Source organism: Lathamus discolor, chromosome 4 (assembly GCF_037157495.1).
Source record: "Lathamus discolor isolate bLatDis1 chromosome 4, bLatDis1.hap1, whole genome shotgun sequence".
NCBI classification, from domain to species: domain Eukaryota; kingdom Metazoa; phylum Chordata; class Aves; order Psittaciformes; family Psittacidae; genus Lathamus; species Lathamus discolor.
Window position 1 is genome coordinate 73,158,442 of NC_088887.1, and position 27,481 is coordinate 73,185,922.

The 27,481-nt window shown below is 42.8% G+C and overlaps 1 protein-coding gene across 5 annotated transcripts in view; it reads right to left on the reverse strand.

Moving 5' to 3' along the window:
• Positions 1 to 27,481, reverse strand: part of FARP1 (FERM, ARH/RhoGEF and pleckstrin domain protein 1) — a 219,546-nt gene that overhangs the window by 67,159 nt on the left and 124,906 nt on the right. For all 5 annotated transcript variants that reach the window (XM_065678032.1, XM_065678031.1, XM_065678030.1 and 2 more), the window contains one exon: positions 9,155 to 9,259. In XM_065678032.1, the coding sequence (XP_065534104.1) occupies positions 9,155 to 9,259 (105 nt within the window). The remainder of the gene's footprint in view (positions 1 to 9,154; positions 9,260 to 27,481) is intronic.

The window sequence follows — 27,481 nt, forward strand, 5'->3', positions numbered from 1 at the left end:
AAGGTAAAAGCTAGACTTGTAGAACCTGGAGAACTATGACAGTTCAGAATCCTCATCTGCTAACTACTTATTGCTCAAGCTTTATATTTTGCTATCTCACTAAATTGCACAGAGCCTCCTTTGGAGACATCTGGAGTTTGTGGAGGAACATCCTACCACTGCCACAAAGGTTAAAGTCACTAAAAACCAAATTAACCAAGTCTTCCTCTAGAAAAAGAATATGTATGGAAATGAATGCATCTTTGACCTTTAGTAATTTTAGCTTATGCAGAGCCTGAAACATACTCAAAATATTCACTATAGAAAATCAGCTGCAAAACCAGGCAGGAACAGGCGTGTATTGCTGTTGTCACTGTTCCAATGTTTGCTGTTTTCATCATTACTAATATAAGTGCTTCCAATTAGCAAAGACCTCACATTACTGCCCTTTCACAGCCATGTTTCTCAATGGAATTCTTTTTATGTTTCTCTGCAGGTATTTTTTTTTTCCTTCTGAAGGGTTAAAGAAACTTAGTTATCCAAGAATGACGACACTGTGCTTATCAAACATCAAACTGGTTCTGATGCTTTCTGCTGTTTCAGTAACTTAAAACTGAAAGTTCTGAAAGATGACATGTACATAATCTGCAACGATGGTCAGGGACTTTGCCAAGTTTAGCGAGAGAAAAAAAATTAATCTTGAATATGAAACAACCAGTTTACCAGAATATGGGAATAATGTATTTTACCTGGCACCAAAAACTAAAAATCTCTCTCTCCAAAGGGAGTTTATGATACAGCACGAGCACACAAGTGACACAAGTTCTTCCTTTCACTTTCTCAATCATCCTACAAGCAAGTAACAACATCTTTGACCAGACTGCTGGATACCAGAAACAGAATCACAGAATCATAGGATAGTTTGGGTTGGAAGGAACTTTCAAAGGTCTTCTAGTCCAACACCCCTGCAATGAGCACCTTCAATGCAAACACCTTCAATGGGATCAGGTTGCCCAGAACCACATCCAGCCTGGCCTTGAATGTCTCCAGGGATGGTGCATCCACCACCTCTCTGGCCAACCTGTGCCAGTGTTTTACCACCCCCATTGTAAAACATTTCTTCCTCACATCCCTCCTGAATCTCCCCTCTGTTAGTTTAAAACCATTAGCCCTCATCCTATTCAACAGTCTTGTTTTCTGCAGGCTGAACAACCCCAACTCTCTCAGCCTTCCCTCAAAGGAGAGGTGCTAGAGCCCTCTGATCATTTTTGTGGGCCTCCTCTAGACCCTCTCCAGCAGGTCCATATCTTTCCTGTACTGACTCCAGAGTTGGACGCAGTACTCCACATGGCATCTCAGAAGAGCAGAGGAGGGGGGCAGAATCACCTCCCTTGACTTGCTGGCCATGTGCGAAGGGAGATAGGGAGGGCAAAACAAAGACCTTTCCACTGTCACCAAACCTGAGCAATGAAAACTTACACATGTGTAACCCCCCCACTGTATCTAAACATAGCCAATCTGAGACCAATTTATAAACTGGAAATTAAAAATAATGTGAGGATTCAATTAAGATTCATGTTTTCCACTTTCTGTGGAACTACAAAGGCTACATTATTTTTTAAACAAAGTCTGGCATGCCCTAATAGTGACTGGATGTCAGCAGCTGGAGAACTGAGCAAACATCAAGTGTGATGAAACTCCATGAAACCCCAGGCTTGGCCACAATGCCTCATTTCTCCTTGTCCCAACAGGAAGTGCAGCCCTCAGACCCTCCACGTTCATCTCCCATGCAGATCTTCTCTGCTACAAACACAGCACACACTTGAATGCATACAGCTGCCAAGCATTTTGACAAACAACTGACACCAGTACGTCAGATATGAGCTCTGGAGCCTTGCACGTTGAAACAAACACAGCTGAACTGTAAATACATGACTTCAGGTACATATGATCACATCCAAACAAATACGTTCTAAATATTTATTTTTCCTTTTACATTGCACTCTGCACTGGAAAAGCAACTCATTCTCTTTAGATGATATGAATGTAAAATATACACGCCTGGTTTATTTCTCAGACACACCATTAACTGCAATTTTTTTTAAAATTTGCACAATGCTTGAGTTCTACATTATGGCCATTATAAAGCTCAGAAAGTTTTAAATCCCACAGGCACATTCACCTCAACTGCATCATATAAACTTGTTACTGTAAGTGTAAATATTACTCTCAGTGCTGCTTTGCATAGAAACAACGATTCACAGAACCACAGAATAGCTAGGGTTGTAAAGGACCTTAAGATCATCCTGTTTCAAACCCCCTGCCATGGGCAGGGACACCTCACACTAAACCATCCCACCCAAGACCCCATCCAACCTGGCCTTGAACAGTGCCAGAGATGGAGCATTCACAACTTCCTTGGGCAACCCATTTCACTGCCTCAGAGTAAATTCCACTCTCAGAGTAAAGAACTTCTTCCTTATATCTAACCTAAACTTCCCCTGTTTAAGTTTGAACCTGTTACCCCTTGTCCTGTCACTATAGTCCCTAATGAAGAGTCCCTCTCCAGCACCCTTGTAGGCCCCATTCAGATACTGGATGACCAACTACCTTGCTGTTCTTCATGTGCCTTAGCATGCTTTCCAGGAGAATCTGCCCCAGGATCTTGCCAGGCACAGAGGTGAGACTGACTGGTCTGTAGTCTCCTGGCTCTTCCATATTCACTTTCTTCAAAAACAGGGGTTATATTTCCCCTTTTCCAGTCATTGGGAACTTCACCTGACAGCCATGATTTTTCAAATATGAAGGGACAGTGGCTTAGCAACTTCATCTGCCAGCTCCTTCAGGACCCATGGATGAATTTCATCAGGTCCCATGGACTTGTGCACATTCAGGTTCCTAAGATGATCTCAAACATGATCCTCTCCTACAGTCGGCCTAAGGCCTTCATCCTCACAGCCCCTCCCTGTGTAGGGTAAACCCCCAAACTAGACACATGAATGTTAATAACCACAAGGAAGTATCTAAACACCCTGTGTAACAAAAGCACAAGAGACTTCTGAAATTACCCTTCTTTCCAAGAAGACTTCTATTTCTCCAGGAAGAAAACCTCACCATAAACAGCACAGTAGCAAATGCCACTTGGTGTATTGATAAGGAATGGTGAGGAAATCCTGTATGCTCTCTACATTTCTGCAAAGTTCATGCAGAGGGAACCAAAACCCCTCTGGTATCACCACAGTCAAATGACCGTATGTAGTATAAATGCTTTATTTATACAGTCTGAACACAAAGATTGATTTGCAGAGACACTCAGCAGTGGTGCCCAGTGTGTAGTCACTATGGGCAGGCACATCCCCCTGGGCCTCCTGGGCACAGGCACTGCCTCAGGGCCAGCAGCCCAACGGCCTTTCTCCAAGGGATGCTGGGCAAAGGGGCAGCAGCGGCAGGGCTGTGGTGGGCAGGGCTGTGGAGGCCCTGTCACCCCCGTGTCACAGGGCCACCACCCACCAACGCAGCATCACAATGCCCTGGGGCAGTATAAGGCAGCGTTCCCCCGTGTCCCACTGCCAGAGTGCCCGGCGCTGCCACCAGGACAGGACTGGAAGCCCGAAGGCACCCGAGAGGAATTCCTTGAGGCACCCGTGGAATTACTTGGAGGGGCAGAGGGTAGAAGACTGCCCGAAGCTGTGGGAGGTTCTCTGCTGCAATTCCAGCCCCTGGAGGGGCCACGCTCACAGCTCATCGGATGGATGGAAATCCTGCTTGAGTCTGCGCGGAGATCGCAGTCCTCATCTTCTGGGGAGACAGCGGCAGCAGCCATAAGGAATAGGGTCCATAGATGGCCCAGTGCCCTCCAGCAGTGCTTTGGAGCTCCCACTGCCAGGCACAGGAAGGATTCCTACCCCCAGGGCTGATCAGGCCAGGGTCATTTTGCTGTTGTTGGAAGCCCCTGAGATGGCTCCAGGTGGAGGCAGAAAAGGCAGTGCCAGTGTCCCCCAAGAGCCATAACCAGCCTGTGGACCAGGAGCAGGTCTTGCTCACGTGCTCAGGGAGTAGCCGATCGCCAGCACTGGGGTCAGGAAGGAATTTTCCCCCGGGGCAGATTGGCGCTGGTCCCCGGGGGTTTTTTGCCTTCCTCTGAGCACTGAGCATGACCACTTGGCAGGGCTCCTCGGTGCATTCCGGCTCGGTTATCGCCCGGTGCTCATGCTCCACGAAGGTGGCCCTCGTGTCCTGCAGCTGGGGGGGGTGAAGAGCTTTTTTGCCCCCAGGTGGACTAGCAAGTGTCCCCGGGGTTTTTTGCCTTCCCCTGCAGCCGAGCACAGCCCCTTCACGGGGCTCCTTTGGGCTATTGCAGCCCAAAGGCAGCGGCTCGTGCTCCACGCAGCTGGCCCTCGTGCCCCGCATCCGGGGGGAGGCAGAGTTCTGGACTCCCAGGGTGGCCCCAGCGTGGCCCCGGGATTGTTGCCTGTCCTCTGTAGCATTGAGCACCACCCCTTGTCAGGTCTTCCCCGGCCCATTCTGGCTGGCTTCTTGCGCTGCTCTCGCACCACCACAGCACTGCTATGGAAGATTTAGGAAAATATAATCTAAACTAAACTAAACTAGGCTAAAATTCAGTAAACTAAACTAATCTAAACTGATGTAACCCAACCTAACTTTACTTATAAATAAATAAAATACTCTTTCCACCTGTAACCATTCTGATTTCTGTCTTTGAAAGTGTTTTTGGTGCTGAAAACCCTTTGCCATTTCAGGTAAATAACGGTCTCATAACTCATTGTGAGTGCAGGGAATGGAATGGAATGGAACGGAAAAGAACGGAATGGAAAGGAACGGAATGGAAAGGAACAGAATGGAAAGGAACAGCATAGCTCAGAACAGCTACGCTATGTTATGCATATAGTTCTGCATGACAAGCTCTGACTTAGGTCTGAGGGGCTATCTACAGTGCAGGTCCCAAGGGAGGCCAGTCCCAGGCATTGAGGCCTATGTAAACCCTCTGGACCCTGACAGAAGTAGACCTGTGATAGTAGAAATTCACTAAGACAAAGAAGCTATATACTAAGACAAGGAAGCTTTAAGAAAAAGCATGAAACTGTAAGGTCAGCTAATTAATTAAGCAACTTTGTTACTGCTTGTCTAGGCAAACGCCAGTAGGGACTGCTTGTGCGCTAAAGATGAAGATGTATACCAGTTAGGACTGCTTCGGTGGGTTGGGAAACTGCCATGAAAGTACTGTGCATACTCCAAGAAAAAAGGTAAAAAGTTCAAACTAGAGGAAGACTTTGAGCCTTCATCCTCACGACCACCATCAACCACCACCAGAGGACAGCATGCATGCTCAAGGAGGAGTGGCAGAGTTCCAGAAAGGACCCCCCCTTTTCTCAGAAATCTTATGAATATGTGTATCTACTAACATAAATTTGTGACAAGCTGGACAGTGAGTGCGTGTGTTAGGAGGAGTGATTCTCCACACACCTAGCACTGAATAAACAAATACGTACTTAATAGTTATATTGACAATATACTGAGTTTCTTTATAGCACTTTTCTCACCCGCACTCGTCACCTACTCTCCGTTAGACATGTATGGGGTGACACAGGAGAGAGAGTACTGGGCCAGACGGACTCCTGATGGAGCTTTGCTGCTCTCAGGCTCTTGTGTTTTGTTCTGTTTCTCCAAAAGAAACAACTCAGGCATTTTTAGAAACCAGTATTTGGGGGGGGGGGGGGGGAGGGGGGGAGGGGAGTGGGTGGAAATCACAAGGAAATGAGCAGGTCTTGCCCGCATCAGCAAGATTTGCAACCACTCAGTTCAGGAGCACGTCCTGCTTCAGGCTGAGGGCTTGATCTCTGAGCCTCACCGATGTCAGAGATGTGGTCCTTTGCTATCCCGTGGAAACCCAAATAAACTGGATGAACACAGAAGAGTTTCACAAACCGGTTCACACATGTTTTTCACAGATCTGTTCAGATGCTCAAATGATCCAGAGACAATCGACATCTCTCACCCCCATCAGAAGGCACAGGCCTCCTTCCCACAGAGTGACAGAGCCAGTGCCTGTGATGGGACGTGATGCCCATTCAGTCCATAATGCTAGTGGGAAGAAATGTCATCCAGTACTTCCTCAGCATGTACTGTTATGGAAAGAAGTAGGGAGAAAAAAAATGGAAGTTGGAAGAGACCTACAATGATCAAGCCCAACTGCTTGACCACTTCAGGGCTGGCCAAAAGGTAAAGCATGTTATTAAGGGCGCTGTCCAAAGGCCTCTGAAGCACTGATGGGCATAGGGCATTGGTCACCTCTCCAGGAAGCCTGTTCCAGTGTTTGGCCACCCTCTAGGTAAAGGAATGCTTCCTAACGTCTAGTCTAAACCGCCCCTGGCGCAGCTTTGAACCATTCCCACACGTCCTATCAATGGGTCCCAGCAAGAAGAGATCAGCACCTCCCTGTCCATTTCCCCTCCTCAGGAAGAGCTGTAGAAAGTGATGAGGTCCCCCCTCCGCCTCCTTTTCTCCAATGTAGACAACCCCGGTGTCCTCAGCCGCTCCTCACAGGACATGCCTTCCAGCCCTGTTGCCAGCCTTGATGCCCTCCTCTGGATGCATTCAAGGACCTTCATGTTCTTGTCCAATGGTGGGGCCCAGAACTGCACCCAGTACTCAAGGTGAGCCTGCACCAGCGCTGCTTACAGCAGGACAATCACCTCTTCCTCCTTTTTTTGTGTTTTTGTTTGTTTCTAGCTCCCAGCTTCCTGGACTGATGCCCTCCTCCTTTCCTGTACGCTCTGTCGTGGACGTTTGTGTCCCCTGCATGGTCTGGGCCCGCGGCAAGCCGTGCTGCTCCCTCAGCTCCCCCGACACCTTCCAGCTGCCGACAGCGCCCCGCAGCTCAGCCCCTGCCGCAGGAGGGCCTCCCCCCGGGCGCTCCGAGCGCAGCCCTGCCCGTGGCGCACCCTCCCCTCACGAGCCCGGAGCAGGCGCTCTCTGCCCCGAGCTCCGCGCTGCAGCCTCCCCTCTCACCGGCGCTGCCCGGGGCCGCCCGCGCGGAGCCCCCGGAGCGGGCCCTGCCCCTGAGGCGAGCGCTCCCCCTCCCTCCCGCCCGCTCGCGCTGCGGGCGCCGACCGCCGCGCCACGCCCTGCCCGCCGCGCTGCTCCCGCGCTCCCCGCGCGGGGCGGGGCCGTCCCTCCTGGCCCCGCCCCCTGTGAGTCCCCGCCCGCCCCAGCGGAGCTGCGGCTCCCGGGCAAGGCCTGGCGGGGGCGCGGGGCTCCCCCAGGGCGGAGCGAGGGGACACCTCTGCCAGTGATTCATAATCAGATCTGCTCCGGAATTTCTGTGGGTCGCTTTTAGGTGGTCAGCAGCACTACTTCCACTGAAGCTCACCAGCCTTGGGGCACAGCTGACGAGATGAGGGAAGACGTGGGCATCTCCGCCTTTTTCAGAAGCCAAGATTGGAACCTCCCTCAGGAAGACGGACCGTCACTCTCAGATACTTGGCTGTATTTCCCTTTGCAACAGTAGGGGCCAGGTGAGTTTTACCGTGCTCTGTGCATGCCGGCATTTTCCTTCAGGTCAAACTGGCAATAGCCTGAAGGCTGCCTCTTCATCAGAGCCATGGCTGACCCACTGTGATTGTCTGCACATATTTCTAGCCCGTCAGTTCTTGCCACTGCGAGGGCCTCAGGCACTGGCAGCACCTCAATCTCTCCTGTGTTCTGCCTGAAGCAAATAAACCATTTTGTTTTCACAAGACTGAAAATTGTTAGTTTACTTCAGGTTTCTGAGCAAAACACAGGGGGTCATCTATTTGAAACTTAATGACCTGTGAAGTACAGAAGGTTGATCAAATGACCTTCTCTGTTTTCTAGAAAACTAAAAAGGAACTGTATATACAAGAGACATGAGGATTTGTTTCACCTTTACATCCATTCATCCACCAGGAATGTCAGGATGTCATCATTAACACGGCTACATGGGCCCTGTGTTGCCACAGTACTGTACAGTTGCACTGTTTGAAGAATTACGTTAAGCTCTCAAGTTACCTAAAGCATTAGCCATGGATATCTGGCAGAATATGAAACTTTCTAGTGAAATGTGTTTCATGTAAATCCAGGAGCAAACTGTGAAGCAGATCACTCCTAAAGATCGATGCCCATGTTTTTACAATGTCTTCTTTAATTATAGTTAGCCTAAAACATTCTGACCATGAGTTTTCGGTTTTAGCGTCTATGTAAGCCTGTACTAAGTCATGGCAACTGATCACTGTGGCAGCAGATAAATCCTCTTTTCTTCCTTTTGTTAAGAAATATTGCTTCTTGCAGAAATTTATGTACATGGACAGAAAATGGGTTTATTTTTTTTTTTAATTCCCCAAAGTAATCTCTTTTATGTGAGCCAGGATACTGATGCAGAATTCACTAACAAGCAAGAAATTCAGTACACACCCAAAGGTACTGGTCTGGCAATCCAGATGACCAGCACACATGCTGCTGGGTCACACAGTAAGTCTAAAGTAAAACAAACTTCAGAAAAAAAGGTCATTAGAGGCTGAGAAGTCATTAGCATTTGGCGTTCTCTGCTACCTGATCCTCTTTCCACCCTAGAAGTATCTGTGTACTGCCTGAATGTTTCTAGCAGCTCTTCTCAGGGTTGTGTTGGGACCAGAACACCTCTCAGTTCTCCAAACAGGTCTTCCATCAGTTTGTGTTTTTTGATTTTGCCATCCTTTTTTTAACCTTACTGTATTTTATCTGTCAGTTTCCTTGCCCCATGGTGGTTTTCATGCAACTGTGTCACAATCATGCCAACTTCTCTGTCTGTGGAAAAGATTATTTCCGCACTCTAAATTAAGCGGGACTGTATAATCAGAGTTGAGATGCTGCAACAGTCTAGCCTTTGGCTTCTCTACAGCAACTGATTACAATAAAATGCTTTTCCAACTTGTGTCTGAATTGCCTGTTACTTTCAACACAAATGAAATCTGACAGGAGTAATCAGGTTTTAAAAACAGTTCTTCAACATTAGCACACAAGAATATTTTTTTTTAAAGTCCTTTTTTCATTTGGAGATTGAGGATTAAACATACCTTGTAAGTAAGGAGCAGAATGAGAGAATAATACAGTGTGTATGTAGGTGGAAACCAGCTGAAAAATTAATCCTTTTACATACCATCATCTTCTTATGATCTGGAAATTCAAGGCCAAAATAGTCGCCTTCAACAAGGTTCAGGTGGTTGCAAACAGCATCATGCAAAACTTTCCCTGGAGCTCTTTGCTGGAAGAAGAAAACAAAGACTAGAGTTACAAAGATGTTTTTAATTAGCGGCAGAAAAATTATTATGCTAAGAAATTGTCCAGCAAACAACACTGTCAAAACAGTTTGCAGAATCAATGGATATTCCAACCATACCCACAGGGCAGCTGACAATAATTACATTAGTTTTAAAGCTACAGAAAACATTCATCCATCTCTCTGGATGGCAGCTGAGAATCCGTCTTTAGTGCACTTTTATATTTGAGGAAAAAATACCACAAAATAGAAGAGGTAGAAGAAGGGAACTTGGGATATAGTTTTCTTATGTCTGCTAAGGATAATTTCTAATGTGAATTTTGCAAGGCAGCTATTTCATCCCATGGCCCTTCAAGCCGTGTGAGGTGGTGCTATGTACATCTGCATACAACATACTGAAACCAAAATGTTCATTAACAGACCTATCATACAAAACACAAGGTGCTGAGGGTTTGCTGGACACTGCGTGGTACAGGCTTAAGTCTTGGGTTCTGTCTTTCTATGAGCTTATCCCTAGCCTCCTGCTGTGAGGCACTGAGGCTAGTGAAAGCCTATCTGTGCTACCCTAACAGAGTTGTTGGGTAGTTTAGAGGAATCAAGAGCAAGCATTTCCTTCCACACTGACTTCCAGACTGAAAGTCTTCCCTGTATAAAAAACAGATGTGCAATTATTAGCTCCCAGAGCTGCTGCTTTGCTGATCATAAGGATTCGTCTCATCAGCACGTCAATTAAATCCACACCTGCAGCAAGTACTGTAAATTACAGCTCACCAGCAAGTCTTCAGCGAAAAAACAGTGTTTCTGTATAAAAAAGCCAATCACTGAAATCAAATATTTTTGTTCCTTGGACAAATGCACCTATTTTAACTCAAGAGGCCCTGAAACACAGATCTCCACTCACTTCAGAACAAATAATAACCCATTAAACTGCACAAACTCCATTGTTACAAGAAACGCACCATATCCCAGAGAAATGCCCTTGTACTCAGCCTACAGAAGCCCTTTCGCTTTGTGCTCGGTAAATAATTACTAGAGCAAAATAAAACAGCAGTAACTGAGTGTAGAACAGAAAACCATTATAGGTGGGCAGTTCAGCCAGCCTGGTTCAAATCTGAGCCTGAGCCCAGGTCCTGGTACCTCCAGGCACTGCTTTGTACGAACAGGCTACTTGTGAGTCGGCAGCTGCTCAATCCCACCTCCTCCCAGATGTGTCACTGCTCAGTTTGGTCTCTGTTTCACTGGGATACTAAAAAATAAATCCCCATTTTTTTTCCACCTAGGGTAACACCTGGTTTTCAGCCACAACTCGAAGTACAAAGCATCTTTACAAAAGCAATTTATCTAACATTGTCTAAAATGATTTGTGAAAAGTAACTACCCAGTACTGAGGCTTACACCGGAGATATTAAATGGATGATGTTTTCCTGGGGAAAAGCATAGGATATATGTGCCACCACAACATTGCTGTCACTCAGGTGATGGAGGACACAATGACTGAATCCTTCAACGCTGACTGGTTTTGAAAGTCAGAAGGAAAAGGCCAAGTTCACCTGCCCTGGAACTTGCTGAGCAGGTTTTTGCCCAACATACTCTCATTGCCTCTAACAGACCTAAGCCACCAGGAAGCAATGCTCACTTAGATTATCTATTTTATTAACTGTTTGAGGGGAGATTCAGGCTGGAAGTAAGGAAGAAATATTTTACAATGAGGGAAGTAAAAGCCTGGCACAGGTTTCCCAAAGAGGTAGTGGATGCACCAACCCTGGAGGCATTCAAGGACAGGCTGGATGTGGTTCTGGGCAACCTGATCTCATTGAAGGTGTCCCTGCTTGTTGCAGAGGGGGTGGACTAGATGACCTTTGAAGGTCCCTTTCAACCCGAACTATTCTATGATCCTACAATTCTATAATATTGTCAGAAAACACATAAAGAACAATGGCAGACAGAAGTACTAATTTTTTTTTCTTAGCATTTGTCATAACCAACCTTGCAGTAACTAAGACAATTTATAACAAAATGCTAAATAAGAGGTACAGAGAAGATAAGGAAAAAAAAGCCATCTATTTTTCTGTACTGAACATTTTTGATCTGACACAATGCTACCTACAATAAATCTCAAGTGCAAATATATTTGAACACACTCACTTCACGTTTTCCAGCTTCATTAAACCAAAAGCATCCCCAATGACCACCACCCAAGCCCGTGCCAGACATCACACCCTGTGTTTCAGTTCTAGCAGAAAACCTCACATATTTTCCACTTCATCTATCCCTGTACATAGGCACATCCAAACATACATCATCTTTTAATGAAACAGATTCCTGGTAAGTGCATTTCATTGGAGGCAACAGAGTAACATTAAAAAGACATTAGATGGAATGTAATAATGATAATAGTTTAGTGCTCCGAAAATACACCTATAAAGGATTTAGAAACTTCAGACAAATGCTCCTGCTCCCAGACTAGTCTCAGGCTTCCGCAGTTTGGCTGAGGCTGTGGAAGGATATGTTTATCAGCCACCCTTGCAGCAAGATACTTGCTTTCATCCTCATGCACAAACAGAAACGTGCCTATGCTTACGTATGTGTCTTACTAAAGTAACTGATGGACCCTACCTGATAAAGACCAAACTTCATCAATTCTCCCAGGAAAAAAAGGCACACCTCAGAGCAGGGAGATTGTTGACCAACAGGAGAAAAGGCAGAGGGCCCACCTGTGTTACTGCACTGCCCAAGGTTAGCTGAGGAGAGCAAGCCTGTCTGCTATCAGCCCATGAGTAAAAGCATCTGATTAAAACCTGCTAAGTGTTTTCATGGACTTTTTTTCTTACAGGCATTTAGACAATGGAACAGCAGTTTTGTAGCATTTATGTCACTCAGCATTTTCTCTGGAGTGTGCCTCAGTAACATGAAATGCTTCTTACTCAAGTATTTGTAAATAAGATCATTATTCCAAACTCATCTTAGCTTTGATCAGTCTACCTCAAAATAAAATCTGACAGTTTATTCAAGTGAAACACTGTGCATATGAAAGCTGCTGAGATTTAGAGCCTGATGACACTCCAGTCTTGCAGGACCAGAAGGAGAAGTACAACATCCGCAAAAGCCGGAACTGTTGGGTCTCGCAGAGATGTTGATTCAGTGCAGTTCCATGACATCCCTACTAAAAAATTTAAACACAATAAATTAAAATCTCAGTCTGCTGGGTATGGAAGCAAACCAGCAGTCATTCAGGGCACAGCAAATAGGAGCTGACAGAGGAAGCATTCAGGAATGAGTGCACCACACGGATGACATCATCTGTAGCCAGCAGTCGTGTCTGACTTGAATGTGGTTTACAAGGCCTATGAGGCCACACAAATTTTCCACAGAACTTGGAAGGCATTTTTCAGCCATCAAGCCTGGCACTGCTGCCATTCCTCAGACAAGAAGTACTAGGCAAGCTTCATCAGCTCGTGCCCCACAGCCCTGCAGCTGCATCCATCTCCCAGGAGCTTGGCTGCTTTACCTGCTTCACACTAGCACTGTCCTGATCCATGGGGGCTCCATGAGTCCCCCAAAATAGCAGTGCATTACATGACCATAACAAAAGCCTCATACACTGGACTGAAAAAGGTCGTCAACATGGTCAAACATGAAGGACATTATAAGGAGAGCCAGAAGACCTATCTCTACTCTCCTGAGCATCATGGAATGAGAACTCACACCAGGGAAGGAAAGAAGTGATCCCAGGGTGAAGATCAAAGGAAGAGGATGAGGCACACAAGAGGGACATTGTTATGGAAGCTGCCACAATGAAGGCTGATGGCAACTGTACCTCCAGACTATTTGCTACCACAGATGCCACACTGTAAGGTAGTGAGGGAAAGGAAATGTGTGTACTGGTGGAATACAACTTGTAGCAACACCTGGGGGCTGGGAAGCAGCTGTATTGGGTGGCGGTCTCCTGTCCCTGTTGCTCTTGACAATCAGATTCTTTGTATAATCGATGAGGAAATACTGCAGCTCCAGAAAGCAATTCTTCCTACCCCAAAAAAGCCACCTAAGCACATTGGAAATGAACTTGTCCTTAGCAGTACAGTTGTACTTTTTTAGTCTCGATGACAAGGAGCCCAGACACCTGTGTTACAGGGTTCCTTTTAGGTGAGGTGGATCCCAGCCATAATGACAGCAGGAAATTACTATTATTCTCTCAAGGTGGTATTTAGTTACACAAAAAACCCCACATAAATTTATTGCAGTGAAAGGAAGCTCATTGATTTCCAGCTACACATCCTTACTGCTTAATGGATTTTGAACTGGCCTTTCATTTAGCTCTGTGAAATCACATTTTAAAAGTCACTTTACATTTTCAGGCAACATCAGGCCACTAAGTTGTAAATTATGAATAATGCACATCACCGTGTTTAGCTGCAAGCTATGAAGGTACCCAGTCAAAGTAGCCTGCTTTACGCATTATGCATTCAACATTTGCTGTCTGCTCATTATTTCAGTCCTACTCAATTCATCCTCCCTCTACTTTCACCAAAATCCAAAACAGTAAGTGTACTTATGATATTCCAATACTAAATATTTTAATGGGTTCACCAATTCTTTCATGTTCTAGCAATCAATAATCATTAAAAAAAAAAAAATCTCCCTTTACTTACTTGCTTAGGCCATTCTTTGGCACAAATTGCAATACAGAATTCTTTAAAAGGAGAAAGTGCACAGCAATATCTGGAAGATACCCGGGACACATTCCCCCACCTCCCAGTTCATTTAGCAATTATTTCACTAACCATTTACCAGGGAAAAAAACCCAAGAAGTACCTGTTTAGGATCAAATAGTGATATTACCATTTCCATCAATCCCAGAGTGAGATTTCAGCTTTTGATTGAAAGGTTTTTGTTTATTTTATTACACTTGCTTGTGCATTAGTAATAGCTGATAAGGACAGAGGTCCTTTATGTTCATCTAAAAGAAGAAGGTACATTCATCATTCACACCTGCCACAATATTAAGACAGCCATTTCTTCCTCTAATGCCCTGTGTTCCTATCACGTTCTGGGTGCTCAACAATGAGATGTCACAATTTGGTCATGCTAAATATTTTACAAATACGTATGTATTATATTGTGAAAAGTTTAAACACAAAGTTTAAGGTTTTGTTTGTTCTTTCGTGGGTAATCATCTAGAAAGCCCCTTGTACGTCAGCTCAGCCTGATTCCCAAATTATTTTTATACTCCAGTTTAACAACTGCACTGAAATGACAGCGAAAACTTCATCCAGTGTTTTCATTACTATTTATGAAGTCAGATACAGTCGTAACCAATACTAAAAATAACCACTCCAAATTCTGAACAGCATAAATTTTCTCAGTAAATTAAAGCTGCTAAAAATTATATGTGTATCTACAGCTCTGAAAGGGAAGAAAACCAACCAACAAGTGTTCATGATAGGCAACTTGTATGAAAATAACCTTAAAGATGATATTGAGCAACAGGGTTCTTAAACAAATAACCCTGCCAGAAATTTATACTTCAAAAGAGGCTTGAAAACTACTCACAGGAGAACAACGCTGTCAGCATCCGAAGACAAATTTCTGTTTCAAACAGTTCTCCTTTCTGGCGTAAAATGAAATGCATAATTCATATTTACGAAAAGTCTATTGCTTGAAGGGTGGGATTAAAAACAAGAAGCAGTAGTCCAAGTGTTGTTGCTCTGGACCTAACACTGCCAAGACACTTGGAGTTCCTCTGCCCTTTTCCTCCTCTCCTCCCTTTTAAATTGTAGGTGTTAATCCTATAGGAAGGATTAGATGACCATAAAAATAGCTTTAGACCATAAAGATAGCTTTCGCACCTGGGCTTACTAGGTTTTTACTTTGCTGTTCATCTTAGACTGCGTAGTTAGGAAGTGTTGGAAGAAGTGTGATTCATCACCCCACATACTAGGGCAAAGCAAAGAGGAGAAGTGACACGTTTAAACTGAGCAGCCACACACTCCCACACTGCTTTTAAGTTTCCAGATCTCCACTTTGTGCCTCCAGCCACCAGGTATGCACCCATTTGCAGGGAGGGTGTAGAAGAGGCAAATTTTCATGATAACCTAATGGCACCTCATTCCTTTGAAGACATTTTCCATTTGAATGTAGTTGAAAGCTCCACTCCTGGCACATATCCCACATGCTTTTGCACAGACTAAGCACATACCATCAAAGGCAGGATAGAGGCCAAATGCAGTAACAGAATAAGTCTCTTATACTGCCTTAAAAACAGGCGATTGATCATCTGCTGTGTGTGTACAATAAGACTATTTAGTGCTCCTTTCTCTCAAGATTTTAGTGGACTGCTTTCCCACTTTACGCTCACCACATAAGCTGAGTTCCCTTTAATGCAGGCGCTTGCCTTCCATTATCTTTGATGTACAGTTTTACCCCTCAGTCGATTTTGATGGTGTCTTTTTTTTTAAACAGTGGGATTTACTTTAGGTGTGTTTTACTCCAAATACCTGCCCTTAAAATAAAACACAGCAGCAAAGTTACGCTTTTTGCCCCCGCTTTTCAGCTATGACAAACCAGACGACTTCAGAAATTACTATTTTAGGTATGCGATTACTAACCAAAAATCAACACTGTAATTAACGAAGTGAAAATACACAGAGAAAGATTTTAATAACAGTCTCATTCCTTGGCATTTCTAGTATGGTCTCCAAAAGAAACTTGCCATTTTCTACATTTGAAGATACACAGATTTGTTATTGTAACCATGGATTTGGATTTCTGAGCATGACAAACTGGCTTATGTCAAAATATTTTCTAAAATAGGCAAAAGCAGCAGGATTGCTCTGACTAGACTTTAAACTCTCTGCCAGTGCCCCAAATCAACTTTAGTGGAAATACCCAGCAGTAAAATTCAGGTGAAAATTAAATATTTATCAGGAAAAGTAGTAACTAAACCATCTTCTTTAACAGTTAAACAGTGTGGAAGTTAAAAAATTAAAATTGTCTAGGAAAGCTAATGTAAAGTTTTATGACAAGGCTATTTTCAGTAGTTCTTGGTTAAAACTTCTTACAGCAGAGTCAGACTAATACAAATTTCAGCTGCAGCAAATCCTCAGGTAGCTGTACATCTCCATAATTACAAGTTCAGCAAAACTACTGGAATTGGAGGCTCTGCTTGGTCTCTTTTCACTTGGCTAATAAAATTATAGCTGTATAACATAGTGGGCAAATACCACCCACACTGTATTATATATGCTATTTCAGTGTGCAAGTGAGGAAATACAAAAGAGGAGATGACATGGGTACCCACAGATGTGGGCCTTTCATTCCACAGACCAACCTGTCATCTTCACGTGTAAAGATCCAATCATTTAATTTCTTTGCAGCTCTTACTGATTTTAATACTTAATTAATTTTATTATTAATACTGATTTTATTTCCCACCTTTAAATTACTCTAATTTCTAGTTGATAAGGAGTTTGCTACTGCAAAGCCAGCAGCAACCACCACAAAACTAGCAGAGCCCTTTGTAAAGAAGAAGAAGAGAGGGGAAGAAAGGCAGATTCTTGTAGCCCAGAGAACTTCCTCCTCGGGTAGCTGTAGGGACAGAATCCTACAGGAGAATTGATTTTGCACATCCATCCCACTGTCATCAATGCCAAAGGAAATCTGGAACTTCTCAGCAGCTAAACACCACAAACCCTATAGACCAGAAAACATTCAGCCTTTGGTCACTGTCGGCTAAGTACCCATCTGTTTATTACAAAATGTTATTCATGGTGAAAAGCATTAACAAAACACTTCATTATTAGTTTCCCAGTTTGCTGGTTCCTTTAGCTGTATTTACAGCATTTTAACTAGGTGACATCTAACCCTCAGTTAGAAAGTTCAGCTGACCTTTAACAGCCTTAACTTCTTTGTACTGATTAAAAAAAACATATATTTGACACATATGCACTTAAGAAACACTTCATCAACTTAAAAGGGATGCTCTGATGCCATCTGCTAATTAATTCAGCTGGAAAATTTCACTGTTATCTGCCTAACACTCCTCTAAAAATTGTCCTGATGAGGTCATTCATGTCTTCACATGAAATGCGAATGCTGATCCCGGTAACTCCCAAAAAGCCTCAAACTGCAACAACAGTCACTGCACAAGCTTATCAGTCTTCCCGAAAAAATATCCAAACAACCCCAAACCTCGTTTCTTGTAGCACAGCCATTACTGCTAACTTTCTTCAGATACATGCAAAATACTTGTCGGAAACCAGTATTGGCAGAGCAAGTCTTTTAAGTAACTGTTCAAGGCTGCAGAATTTCACACACCAGCCATTCAGTTCTTGGACACTTCCATCTGGAAGCTCTGCCAGAGCCACTGTTACTAGACCAAAATTACTTTCCTTGAACATTGTTTCAAATGCTCAGTGTGGACAAGAAAAATGACGCACTAAGAGAACAACAAGAAAATTTACTAAAAATATGTCATCTTACTCCCTAAATTATCTCTGCAAATGCTGAGTCATCTCTACCTAATTTTATTAGTAAAACTAAAAAGTGGTTTGTGGCTGTTCTTTAATCCATTAGCAGAGCAAATATCCACTGCTGGAAGAGACTATTTTCCCTTTCTGAAGAGTATCATTGGCACAATGTATTGCTTAGCTTCAGGGCCTTGAGGCTGAATGGTGATGACTTGCAAGAACCAGTGCCAGCCCACCATGAATTTCAGATCTTGGAGTAAGTTGCAGAGCAGATGCATTAAGCGGTGCTTTCCTCATGACCTGAAACACACTACTTCGCAAATCAGCACATAAGCAAAGCAAGAAGGCAACACCACTTTTGTGCTACTTTGTGCTAAAACCAGGTGCATGCTAAAAAAGCTTCCCTGAAAAGCTACGCCTCGCTGAGAGGTGCAAGAAGGGAAGGAGTCACCCCAAAGCCATCACAACTATGACACCACACCACTTGGTAGAGACTCAAGAGATGCCAGCAGGCACCTCTCTGACAAAGATTACCTCTGAATTATCTATGTTTAATTGACAGCCAGAGGGGTAATTGGGCAGATGTCCCCATCTGGCATCAGCTGCACATCCACCAGCAGCCTCTGCCCACAGAGTTGTGCCTGATGGGCACAGGCACAGTGTCCTGCAGCGCAGGGATGCCTACAGCACAAGTCCAGCCTGTGCGCTGCGGGCAATGGCTTTGGAAAACACATCACAGGGCTCGTTTTCAGAAATTTGGAGTTTGATTCGAAGCTGATAGAACCTCATTTTTCAGGATGCTTTCTTTATGGAAAGCTATTTTACTGAAGCTTAACTCTGGAAGCAAGTTTATATCTGTCAAATAAATGTTGATACTACTTCCCCTCGCTGTGAGCAAAAAACTGAATGAGTTTAACCCTCAGCCTAGGCACTATTTAGCAGCACACTGTGCTCCTTGTTTCTTGGGAGGAGCTGCAACTGAGGCTTAAAACACTCATTAAAAATACCTCAGATTGAATTTCATAGCCCACAACTTTTGAAAAGGAATATAATGGCCCCATTCAGTGCTTTCAGTGTAATGCAGCAGCGCAGCAGCCAGCGCGTAATTGGGGATGGAAACCCCAATCTCTGTGACACCCCCCACTCCTTGCACCCCACTTCACCACCGCTCTCTGTTTCAAGGCAAAAATCGTCTAACCACCTTCTCAAGCTCTTTTTTTAACATTAGGTAGTGCTTGAGAAGAAAATAAAATCATTTGTTATTCGGAACACTTTCTTCTCCTGTCCGTTTTCTTTGCCTGCTCATTTTTTGTCATTTTCTTTAGCCCTTAGCAAGTATTAGAATGCAGCAGTAGGCAATTCTGAAGTCATCAGATGCGAAAACAGAACCCTTATATGCGACTGGAAACATGAGAATATGGAATGTTATGAGTATACAGGAGTTATTAACAACAAAACCAGATTGAGCTGCAAAGGGTTTATTTACTGTTTTTATTTAGATATATTTTAGTTTAGACATTATTCTAGTAAAAACCTTGAAGAAATCATTTAAATGTACGTACTCTGAGACCTGAAAAAAACCCAAACCAACCAACAAACCCCAAACAAATAAAACAAACACACAAAAATCAACCAACCAAATGAAAAAAAAGGAGATGTTCAGGCAAAATATGAAATCCTAAACCTAAAGCAAAATCAAATGTAACAAGAAAAAGCTTCTGATAATCCCTGTTTAGCCATGCATCAGTCACAACATGACTATTTAGCTGAGCACGAGCTGGTACCACTCAGGACTGTATGTATTTTACCTTTCACTCTACTAGAAGGAAAGCATGTTTTAACAATAGGATACAGACCTTTTTATGACCAGACTGCTAATTTGAAAGGACATCCTTAGATGAAGCCTTTAGGCTGTGGCCACTGCTAACCTATAATGTACTCAGGTTACAGCCTTGTCTTCAGCCAGTCTACTGGTCCAGCTGGATCTAGTGCTCCTATAGCCACGATGTGAGGCAGGGTAAGGAAGGCAACCTTGAATGAAACTTAGAATTTCTTTAGGAGCTGCTTGGTACCAGCCTGTCTTGCAAAACTGATGTGGACCAGCTCGGCTACAGCATCCTACAATTACTCCAGAGTGGATGTAATCCTGTATTTTATGTGTGAAATTGAAACAGAGATGGTCCTGAGTTCACGTCTCAGTGAATAAAAATCATACCCACAAAATGTCTCCATAGAAAAGAAACCTCCAAGTGCAAACCACAAGTCTCAAAGGCTACCTCCTCTTTTAAATACCCAAAAGGCAGAACTTTTGGGTTGTTTTTTTGCCAGTCAAGTTCCCAATACTCATAAGCTTCTTGTCTGGTCATGCAAGATCTGTCACCAACCTGACAGACTGAAAACACCTTGGTAACCTTTGTACCATGGATAGAGAATGTATTCAACATTTCCCTAAGCAGCTTTAAAGTACCGTAAGACTGAATTCACAGGGAGCCTGAACTGTCTTTTTAGACATGCACAGAAAGATGCAGGAGAAAAAGTGAGAACCATCTATACACTTGCGGGATTTGCAAGGGAAGGCACAAGCTCTCTGTTTTGTGCATCACTGTAAAGTGCTCCCTTTGGTGGGACTCAAACCGAGTTGAAAGAAGAGTAAGGAGAACTAGTGTAGTGGGTGTTAAAATAATGGATGCTTCTACCAACAGATTTCAGAGACACCTCACAATGATGTGGTCAAGTCACATTTTCAAGGAAAGATAAAAAATAACCACCTCCCCTTTTAACAGAGCTGCAGTTTTCCAGAAAGATCCCCAGGAGCTTTTCTGCTCGTTCCTTGCAGCCTGTCTGCCATTTGCAGTGTCTCCTAACACTGCAGACGCTTTGAACAATCTACCCATGAGTCATACTAGGTCAAAGATGAAACTGCCTCTGGATTGTATAAGTCTGATGAATGGTTATGTTAGCAAACAACACATAACTGTAGCAATCATTGGGGAACACAAACAGAGGAGTGGTGCGGGTGTACACTGGGAGAAACAATGACTTAGCCTCCAGTCACTTCAAAATCCAAAGCTGTTGGGACTGACCAACTTTTACTATTAAATCTAGTATTAAATATAAAAGCAGTGCAGACAGAGCAGAGATCTGCCTACACATTTGTGGCAAACCAGGAAAAGCATGGATTTGTGCTTGTATCTGTGGGGCAGGGTGAGGTGGAGGGGAAGAAAGGCCAGCACCTTCTAAGGTGCACATGACGTTTGTGAGCTGGGATAAAAGCCTCTCATCAGTCTTCAGAGTGCTTCCTCCTGATTACAAGCAAGGTTTTACTCTTACCTGTGTTGAACTGGGGACATTCAACTTTCACCTATTTCCCATCCCTTCTGCATGTATGTGTGCTGCCAGTGTGTACCTTACAGAATTGCCTGTACCTGCAGTGAATGCACAATACTTCAGAGGAAAACAGCTTCTGCTTCACTGCTCATTTAACCATGCAAAATGTTCAAACTAAGGAGATTCCTAAGAGATCTGCTTTCTGTCACTGTGAGAGAGGCCTCAAATATCAAAGGAAAAGCATCATCATGTTATCATCACAAGTACATTAACACAGTCTCTGAAATGCAACTTTTATGGCTTCTATTTTGTTTTAACATGCAATACTGTTTTCTTTTATGCTCTGCTTAAAAACATGTGTTGTACAGACTTAGTTATTGTGATCTGGGCTTTGGTCAGAATTGTTAAAACAAATCTTTAGGCACAGCAGATTTACAAAGGCAAGTGAGCCACTTTACTGTTTTTTCTTAAGGTCAGAATACAGCAGTACTGTAATAGATACCACTTTGATACAAATGAGCTTTATCAGCAACAACAGGCTTCGTAGGAAACGAGCCTTCTCTGTTCAGGATACGTCAAAGAGAAGTCTTTGGGGATGTACTATCAAAAGTCAAACATCAGGCTGACCCAATGTGACTTTTTTGACCGCATTTTCAGTCTTAGATTGAGCTCCTTCAGAAATAAAAAAATTAATTAATTTAACCTTAAGAATAATGTGCGTAAAGGAAAAGGATTTGATTTCACCTCATTGGTAGGAGTTTTTTCTCTTTGTGCTGAAAAACAAGTCCTTATGTGCTTAAGAGATAGCATGCATCTCCTTTTAAATTTACATTTACAAGTATGTTCTATTTCATGTTAATATTCAGGTAATTTCCAGATTCCTGAGCTATGTAAGAGCAATACTTTTATTTACAATGTAACAACATAATTGGATGCTACAAGTGATTATTACCAAGATGCCATTTCAGTATATCAATAAAGACTGCCACAGAGTTACTATCTGTCAGGGGTTTAGCAGCTTGTCAGGAACAAACCTCTCCACCTTCTGATGTGCACACAGAAATCCAAATTAATCCCACCTAACCCTAAGCATTTAACTGACATGCCTAAAACAGAAGAGTAATTTTCCCAGATTCCTGTCTGATCAGCAGAGGAGAAATACGCACTTTCAAGACTACCTGTCAGTCAACTTAAAATCTGAATCAGCTGGGAGGTAGTCCCTCTTCCTCCACTTTTTTATAAACTAGAGTAACTACAGCTGGCATAAATGTCTTGCTGAAAGACAGTTTTTCATGGATAGATATTCTTTACAATATTTAAGCTTAAAAAAAAAAAAAAAGGAACTTGTAGAAAATAAAAGATGTTCATGCTTATTTAGAACAGAATGTTGGCTCCTACAAGAAGCCATTTCAGAAAATGACCAAAATAAAAGCAGATTGTTATCACTCCTTTCTTAGATGGGCTTCAAAACTTCCCAACAGAAAGCAATGGGAGAAACAGCTATGCAAATCCACATGCAAAGAGAGTGCACCATTTGCTGAAGGCGCCTCCAGATGAAGACTGAGCAAGTGGAAGGATGGCTGCACTCTGAACAGCCAGAATTCAATGCCATCAACTGTTGGTTACCTGAGAGCAGCTATCTTTTCCAGTCCAGGCACATAAGCAAAATGGGCAGTGGGCTCCTACAAAACAGCACGACCCCACCTGCCCAGCACTGCACTGGTGAGATCACATTTGCCAAATCACTGAAAAGGACATCATCTTTTTTTTTCCTAGAAGCATTTTTAACAAGAGATAGAAATCTTATGATAAACCTCAGGTAGGAACAGCTACTCCTGTTAAATATCAGTTGTTTAAAAGACCACAGATATCTGGAGACAAAAGCCAGCAGAAAGTTGTTTAGAATTTACTGCTGATCATCTATTGTATTAATAACTCATCAAAATGTTGCTCCAATTTTTTTTTTCCAAATTATAAGACTTTTTTTGTACCTAATATGGAATAAATATCCTTCATCTTTGCCTACTTAGAACACGTTCAGGTTATTGATGTTCTCACCAGCCCTCAAGTGAAGTTCTGGGCTAGCACATACACATACTTCAGTCATCTCCATCAAAACTGACTTGCTACCAACTTCAGCTTCAGAAATTACCTTTCTCCATCATAATTTACCAAGAGAAGTCAGGCAACCCTGTCAGGCTTAGAATATATTTCCATAGGGAAAGAACTTCAGCCTGCAGAAGACCACAATGGCATTGAACCAGTATTACTGCTTGCACAATTCTTGTACTGACCCTTTACTCATTTTTAAGCACAATGTTTCCTAATGCTTGACAAAGAACACCCTGTGATTAAAACAGGGAGAGCCATAACCCTAATTTAGCATTAAGGAGCCAGTATTATCAGCTCTTGCTTTTTTTACATTGTTAATATTTCTTAAATTGTTGATACCAAACAGCTTGAGCTATCCCATCAACTCTCAAACAAGGTCTTGGGGTCTCATGACCTCAGAGCCTTCCTTAGGTTGATCTTCATTCCTTTTTAACTGCCATTATGCATCCAGTTGCCCTGGACTTTCTTCCAAAGAAACATGTATGAACTTAGCCTTCATCTCACTGCTACTCTGCTTCTCCCTCTGGATTAAGCAATCTTTAACACGGTGGTATGCTTACTGCTCGTTATCATTAACATTCATGAGGTATTTTGTCTACTGTGCTGTTAGGAAACAGATAAGTGCTTACACAAAAGGTATTACGCATATTAGCTGACATCATCAGTGTATTTTAAACAGTATTCCCAAACTGAATTCAAAAGACCAAACTACTGAAGACAAACATTTCCCAATAAAAGATGTAATTCATACCCATTAAGCACCAACCAGCTATTTCAGGATATCCTGACCTTCAGTGAAATATTTAAGGAAGGGTTTACATTTCTTTTTGAGCAATGCTGACTATATCTGGATACATTCCCTTGCTGGAGATTTATAATTAAGGTTAGCATTACACTGGGCAATTTTAAAAGCTTGAGAAATCACAAGATCTGTTGAGGTCATTTCTCTGACATCACATGTGGATCCAATAATGAACATAAAATTTCCACAGACCACATGTTTGCTGATGTGCAAAAAGCTATTAATCCTGAAAGCAGTGGAGACTTGAACTTGCCCTGTGAACTGCACTTTGACAAAAGCACAATCACCTCTCTTCCACTCCCCATAATTATGATCACGAGAGGGCACTATTAAAATTCATTAAACTCCTCGTAACTGCTGGCGACAGTGTCCCCACATTTTCCTAAATATGCTTTTAACTAAGGCAATGAATGCATTAAAAGCAGCAGATTTCTGTCAGGGCTAGGCTGTGGGCTCATGCAGAGCGCTCCCACAGCTGCACCGGTGGCCACTGTGGAACTCACCCAACTTCAGCTGTCTAGAAATTATGTGTTTAGTCTAAGCTCATTGTCCAGACAAGAAAGAAGTCCATGCAGTCAGAGAAGAGAGAAGTATTGTGAGAGAAAATTAATCTCATCTGGAGACAGATGTGTCACACACCAGGGTGCATTGCCTGCTGGGGCACCTCTCATTCCAGCTGCGGGAGCCTTTCCTACTCCCTGTGAATCCAGTGTTCAAACAATTAAAATCAAGTGAGATCAATCTTACTCTGAAATTTCAGCACAGGTAAGATTGTATTGCCTGGTACACTTTTTCCTTCCCATAAGCCTGAGATACCATACACATGGCATTTTCCTCTGTGGGATGAAGGGCGAACAGAAGAAAGATGAATTCTTATAAAGCTCTGTATTTGTTTTAAGCAAGATAACAGTCTCAAAAGGGCTAAGAAGACAACAGGAGACAAAGCAGAAATAAAGATAGTAGCATTGAGAATGTATTACGAAAAGGACAGGTCCCCAGAGCTGACCTACCACAAGGGCTACGAGTAACAACAAAATCCTCCATATTCTAAATCTGTTGCCCAATACTTATGAACCAGAACTAGAAACAAAATGTAAGTCATGTTGTTTTCTCACAGTAAAAATAACTGCTTCCATTCAGTATCATGTTGAGACCTATATTGAAAAGGAGGTCCAGTAAATTAGTTACCTGAATACAAACACTGAGCAGTTTTCTACATCTAGAGCACTGATGAAACTCAAGACTCAACAACACAATATTCAATAGAACTATCTTGATCAAAAAGAAGGAATTCTGACTTCTTTCATTCTTCAAGTGATGGTTTTAAGGAGATTCAGAGTCCAACAGCAGACTGCTGAATAAGGATTGAATTTTAATGTAGCAGACCCATCCCATTAGATGCTGAGTTCCTGTGCTGATGCCCTGCATATACGTGGTGATGCTCTTCAGGAACTGAGCATCTTGCAAGGCCAGCTGGCTGGAATGGTTCACAGTATTTCCTAGAGCACACGTGGCCCCACAGGCAAAATTTTGCTAGCAGAAAATTGCTCAGCAACGGTCTTCAAGAGCAATGGAGAAACTCATTTAGGAAAAATGTAAATAAAGTGCTTTATGTGTAGGCTGCTGCTTAAGGTCTTAAAATAGATGCCAAAGAATGGAACAAAATGCCTGTCTGCCAGCCATACTTTTCTAGGTATGAAGAGCTGGCATTATCAATTAAAAGAAACAGTTAAGCAACTGATATACGCAGTCTCTGATTCCAGTATCTCCACACTGATAGATCAATAGGTGATTGGGAATAATACAACTTCTAAAAGCCACTAGATAGCTATATATTTATATAGTTATATTGAAAATACATGTATGCATGGTTTTTTTCCTTCACCACTTTGAGTAACAGATTGAAAAATACCACACATACAACACATGCAGTTATACAAGGAGCAATTTATAGCCCTTTTTTAATGACTGCATTTGCCAAAGGCAAAGATCTGCTTACTGTTATTTCTAGCAATAGTGTACTTTACTAAACAGCCAGTCTTGTGTAAGAAAAATATCCCAGCATAAAACATACACTAACCTTTTACACTGCTGCTAAGTGGCTTGTGAAATCTGGTTTTGTGATTACATTCAGGATGTTTTGTGCAGTCACTATTAGCCAAGTATCCTACAGAGGGGCAGGAGGCACCTCTGAAGTATTCACAATACACTTGAAATGCTACACTGTAAATCATGTTCCAAGCATCACAGAAGTCCACAGACCATAAGCAGATAAATAAGGAAAATCAAGCAAAACCAAGGCTTTGCTTTCTTTGTTAAGAATGTCTGAAGGTGGCCAAATTTGACAATAAAAATAACCTGCATATTCAGATTCCTACAGCAGTATGTCGTTAATAAAACTGCACCTCTAAACTCTTATGTATGAATAGAAATAACACTCTAATAACATAATAACACAGTTGCATGCTATGATACCAACAATGCTTTAGAAAGAAAAATATCACTCAAGTTTTCAACAGGTGTCATAAAAAAGAGACTTGATCCTGCAGTTACACCAATCAGTGTGATACTCTGTATAGATCATATACTACTATTTCTGATGGCTTTTACGTGGAAACAATAGGCACTATTCATATAGAATCACAAACCGCTGCTACAACACTAAGTATTACATTTTCAAACTGTCAATCATCTATACAAAGAGTGATGGAAAATTTCAACCAAAATATTGTGCTCCAACTCGCCTCCATTACTTACCATTCTGCTTTACTTTGCTGAAGAGTTCCACTTCTATTAAAAAATAGCCCAGAACTACAGACACTGGTCCCTTACAATCATGCACCTTGAACCACAAACTCTTCATGTCTTCACAATTTCTCCTTAGTGATGCAAGAGGATGACTAAATCAGAATCACTTTGTGAGTAGTTTTCAGCGAACAGTGGGTTGCTCACACTCAGCAACATGCTATTCTCTCTTGTTTTCCTTTCTTGTCATAATTGCCCTTGTCAGTACACAGCTGGTTTTTAAACATGGTCTCTGGCCACAAAGGCAAGAGGTCACTTTGTCCATATCTGGAAGGCTAACCTAAGGTGCCTGTTGAAACCCCAGCTACTGCTCTTCAAACACACAGAGGCCCATGAGATAGCACACGCACGTGCTCACCAGTCAGCCTGAGGCAAAGCCTGTGACTGTGGCATCAATAGGTAAAGGGCACCAGCCTTCACATCAAAACTCTGCTCAGAAGTTACTTCCTGCTGCTGCAAGGCTGGTTTGTGTCCTTAAACCAAGAAACAAGCACAGGGAAGGCAAGAGGGCGAGGTTCCTAAGATCCACTGGGACTTGATGGCAGCCCTGTCCTTGGAAATGCCCCCTATGATCTCACAAGACCAGGGAAGGGGCCAAAAACGTATTTGGAAATGGGTGTTGCACTTCACTTCTGATGTGTGTATGTTTTACCTGTAGTCAATGTTATTATAGAAAGGCACATACTATCACAGACA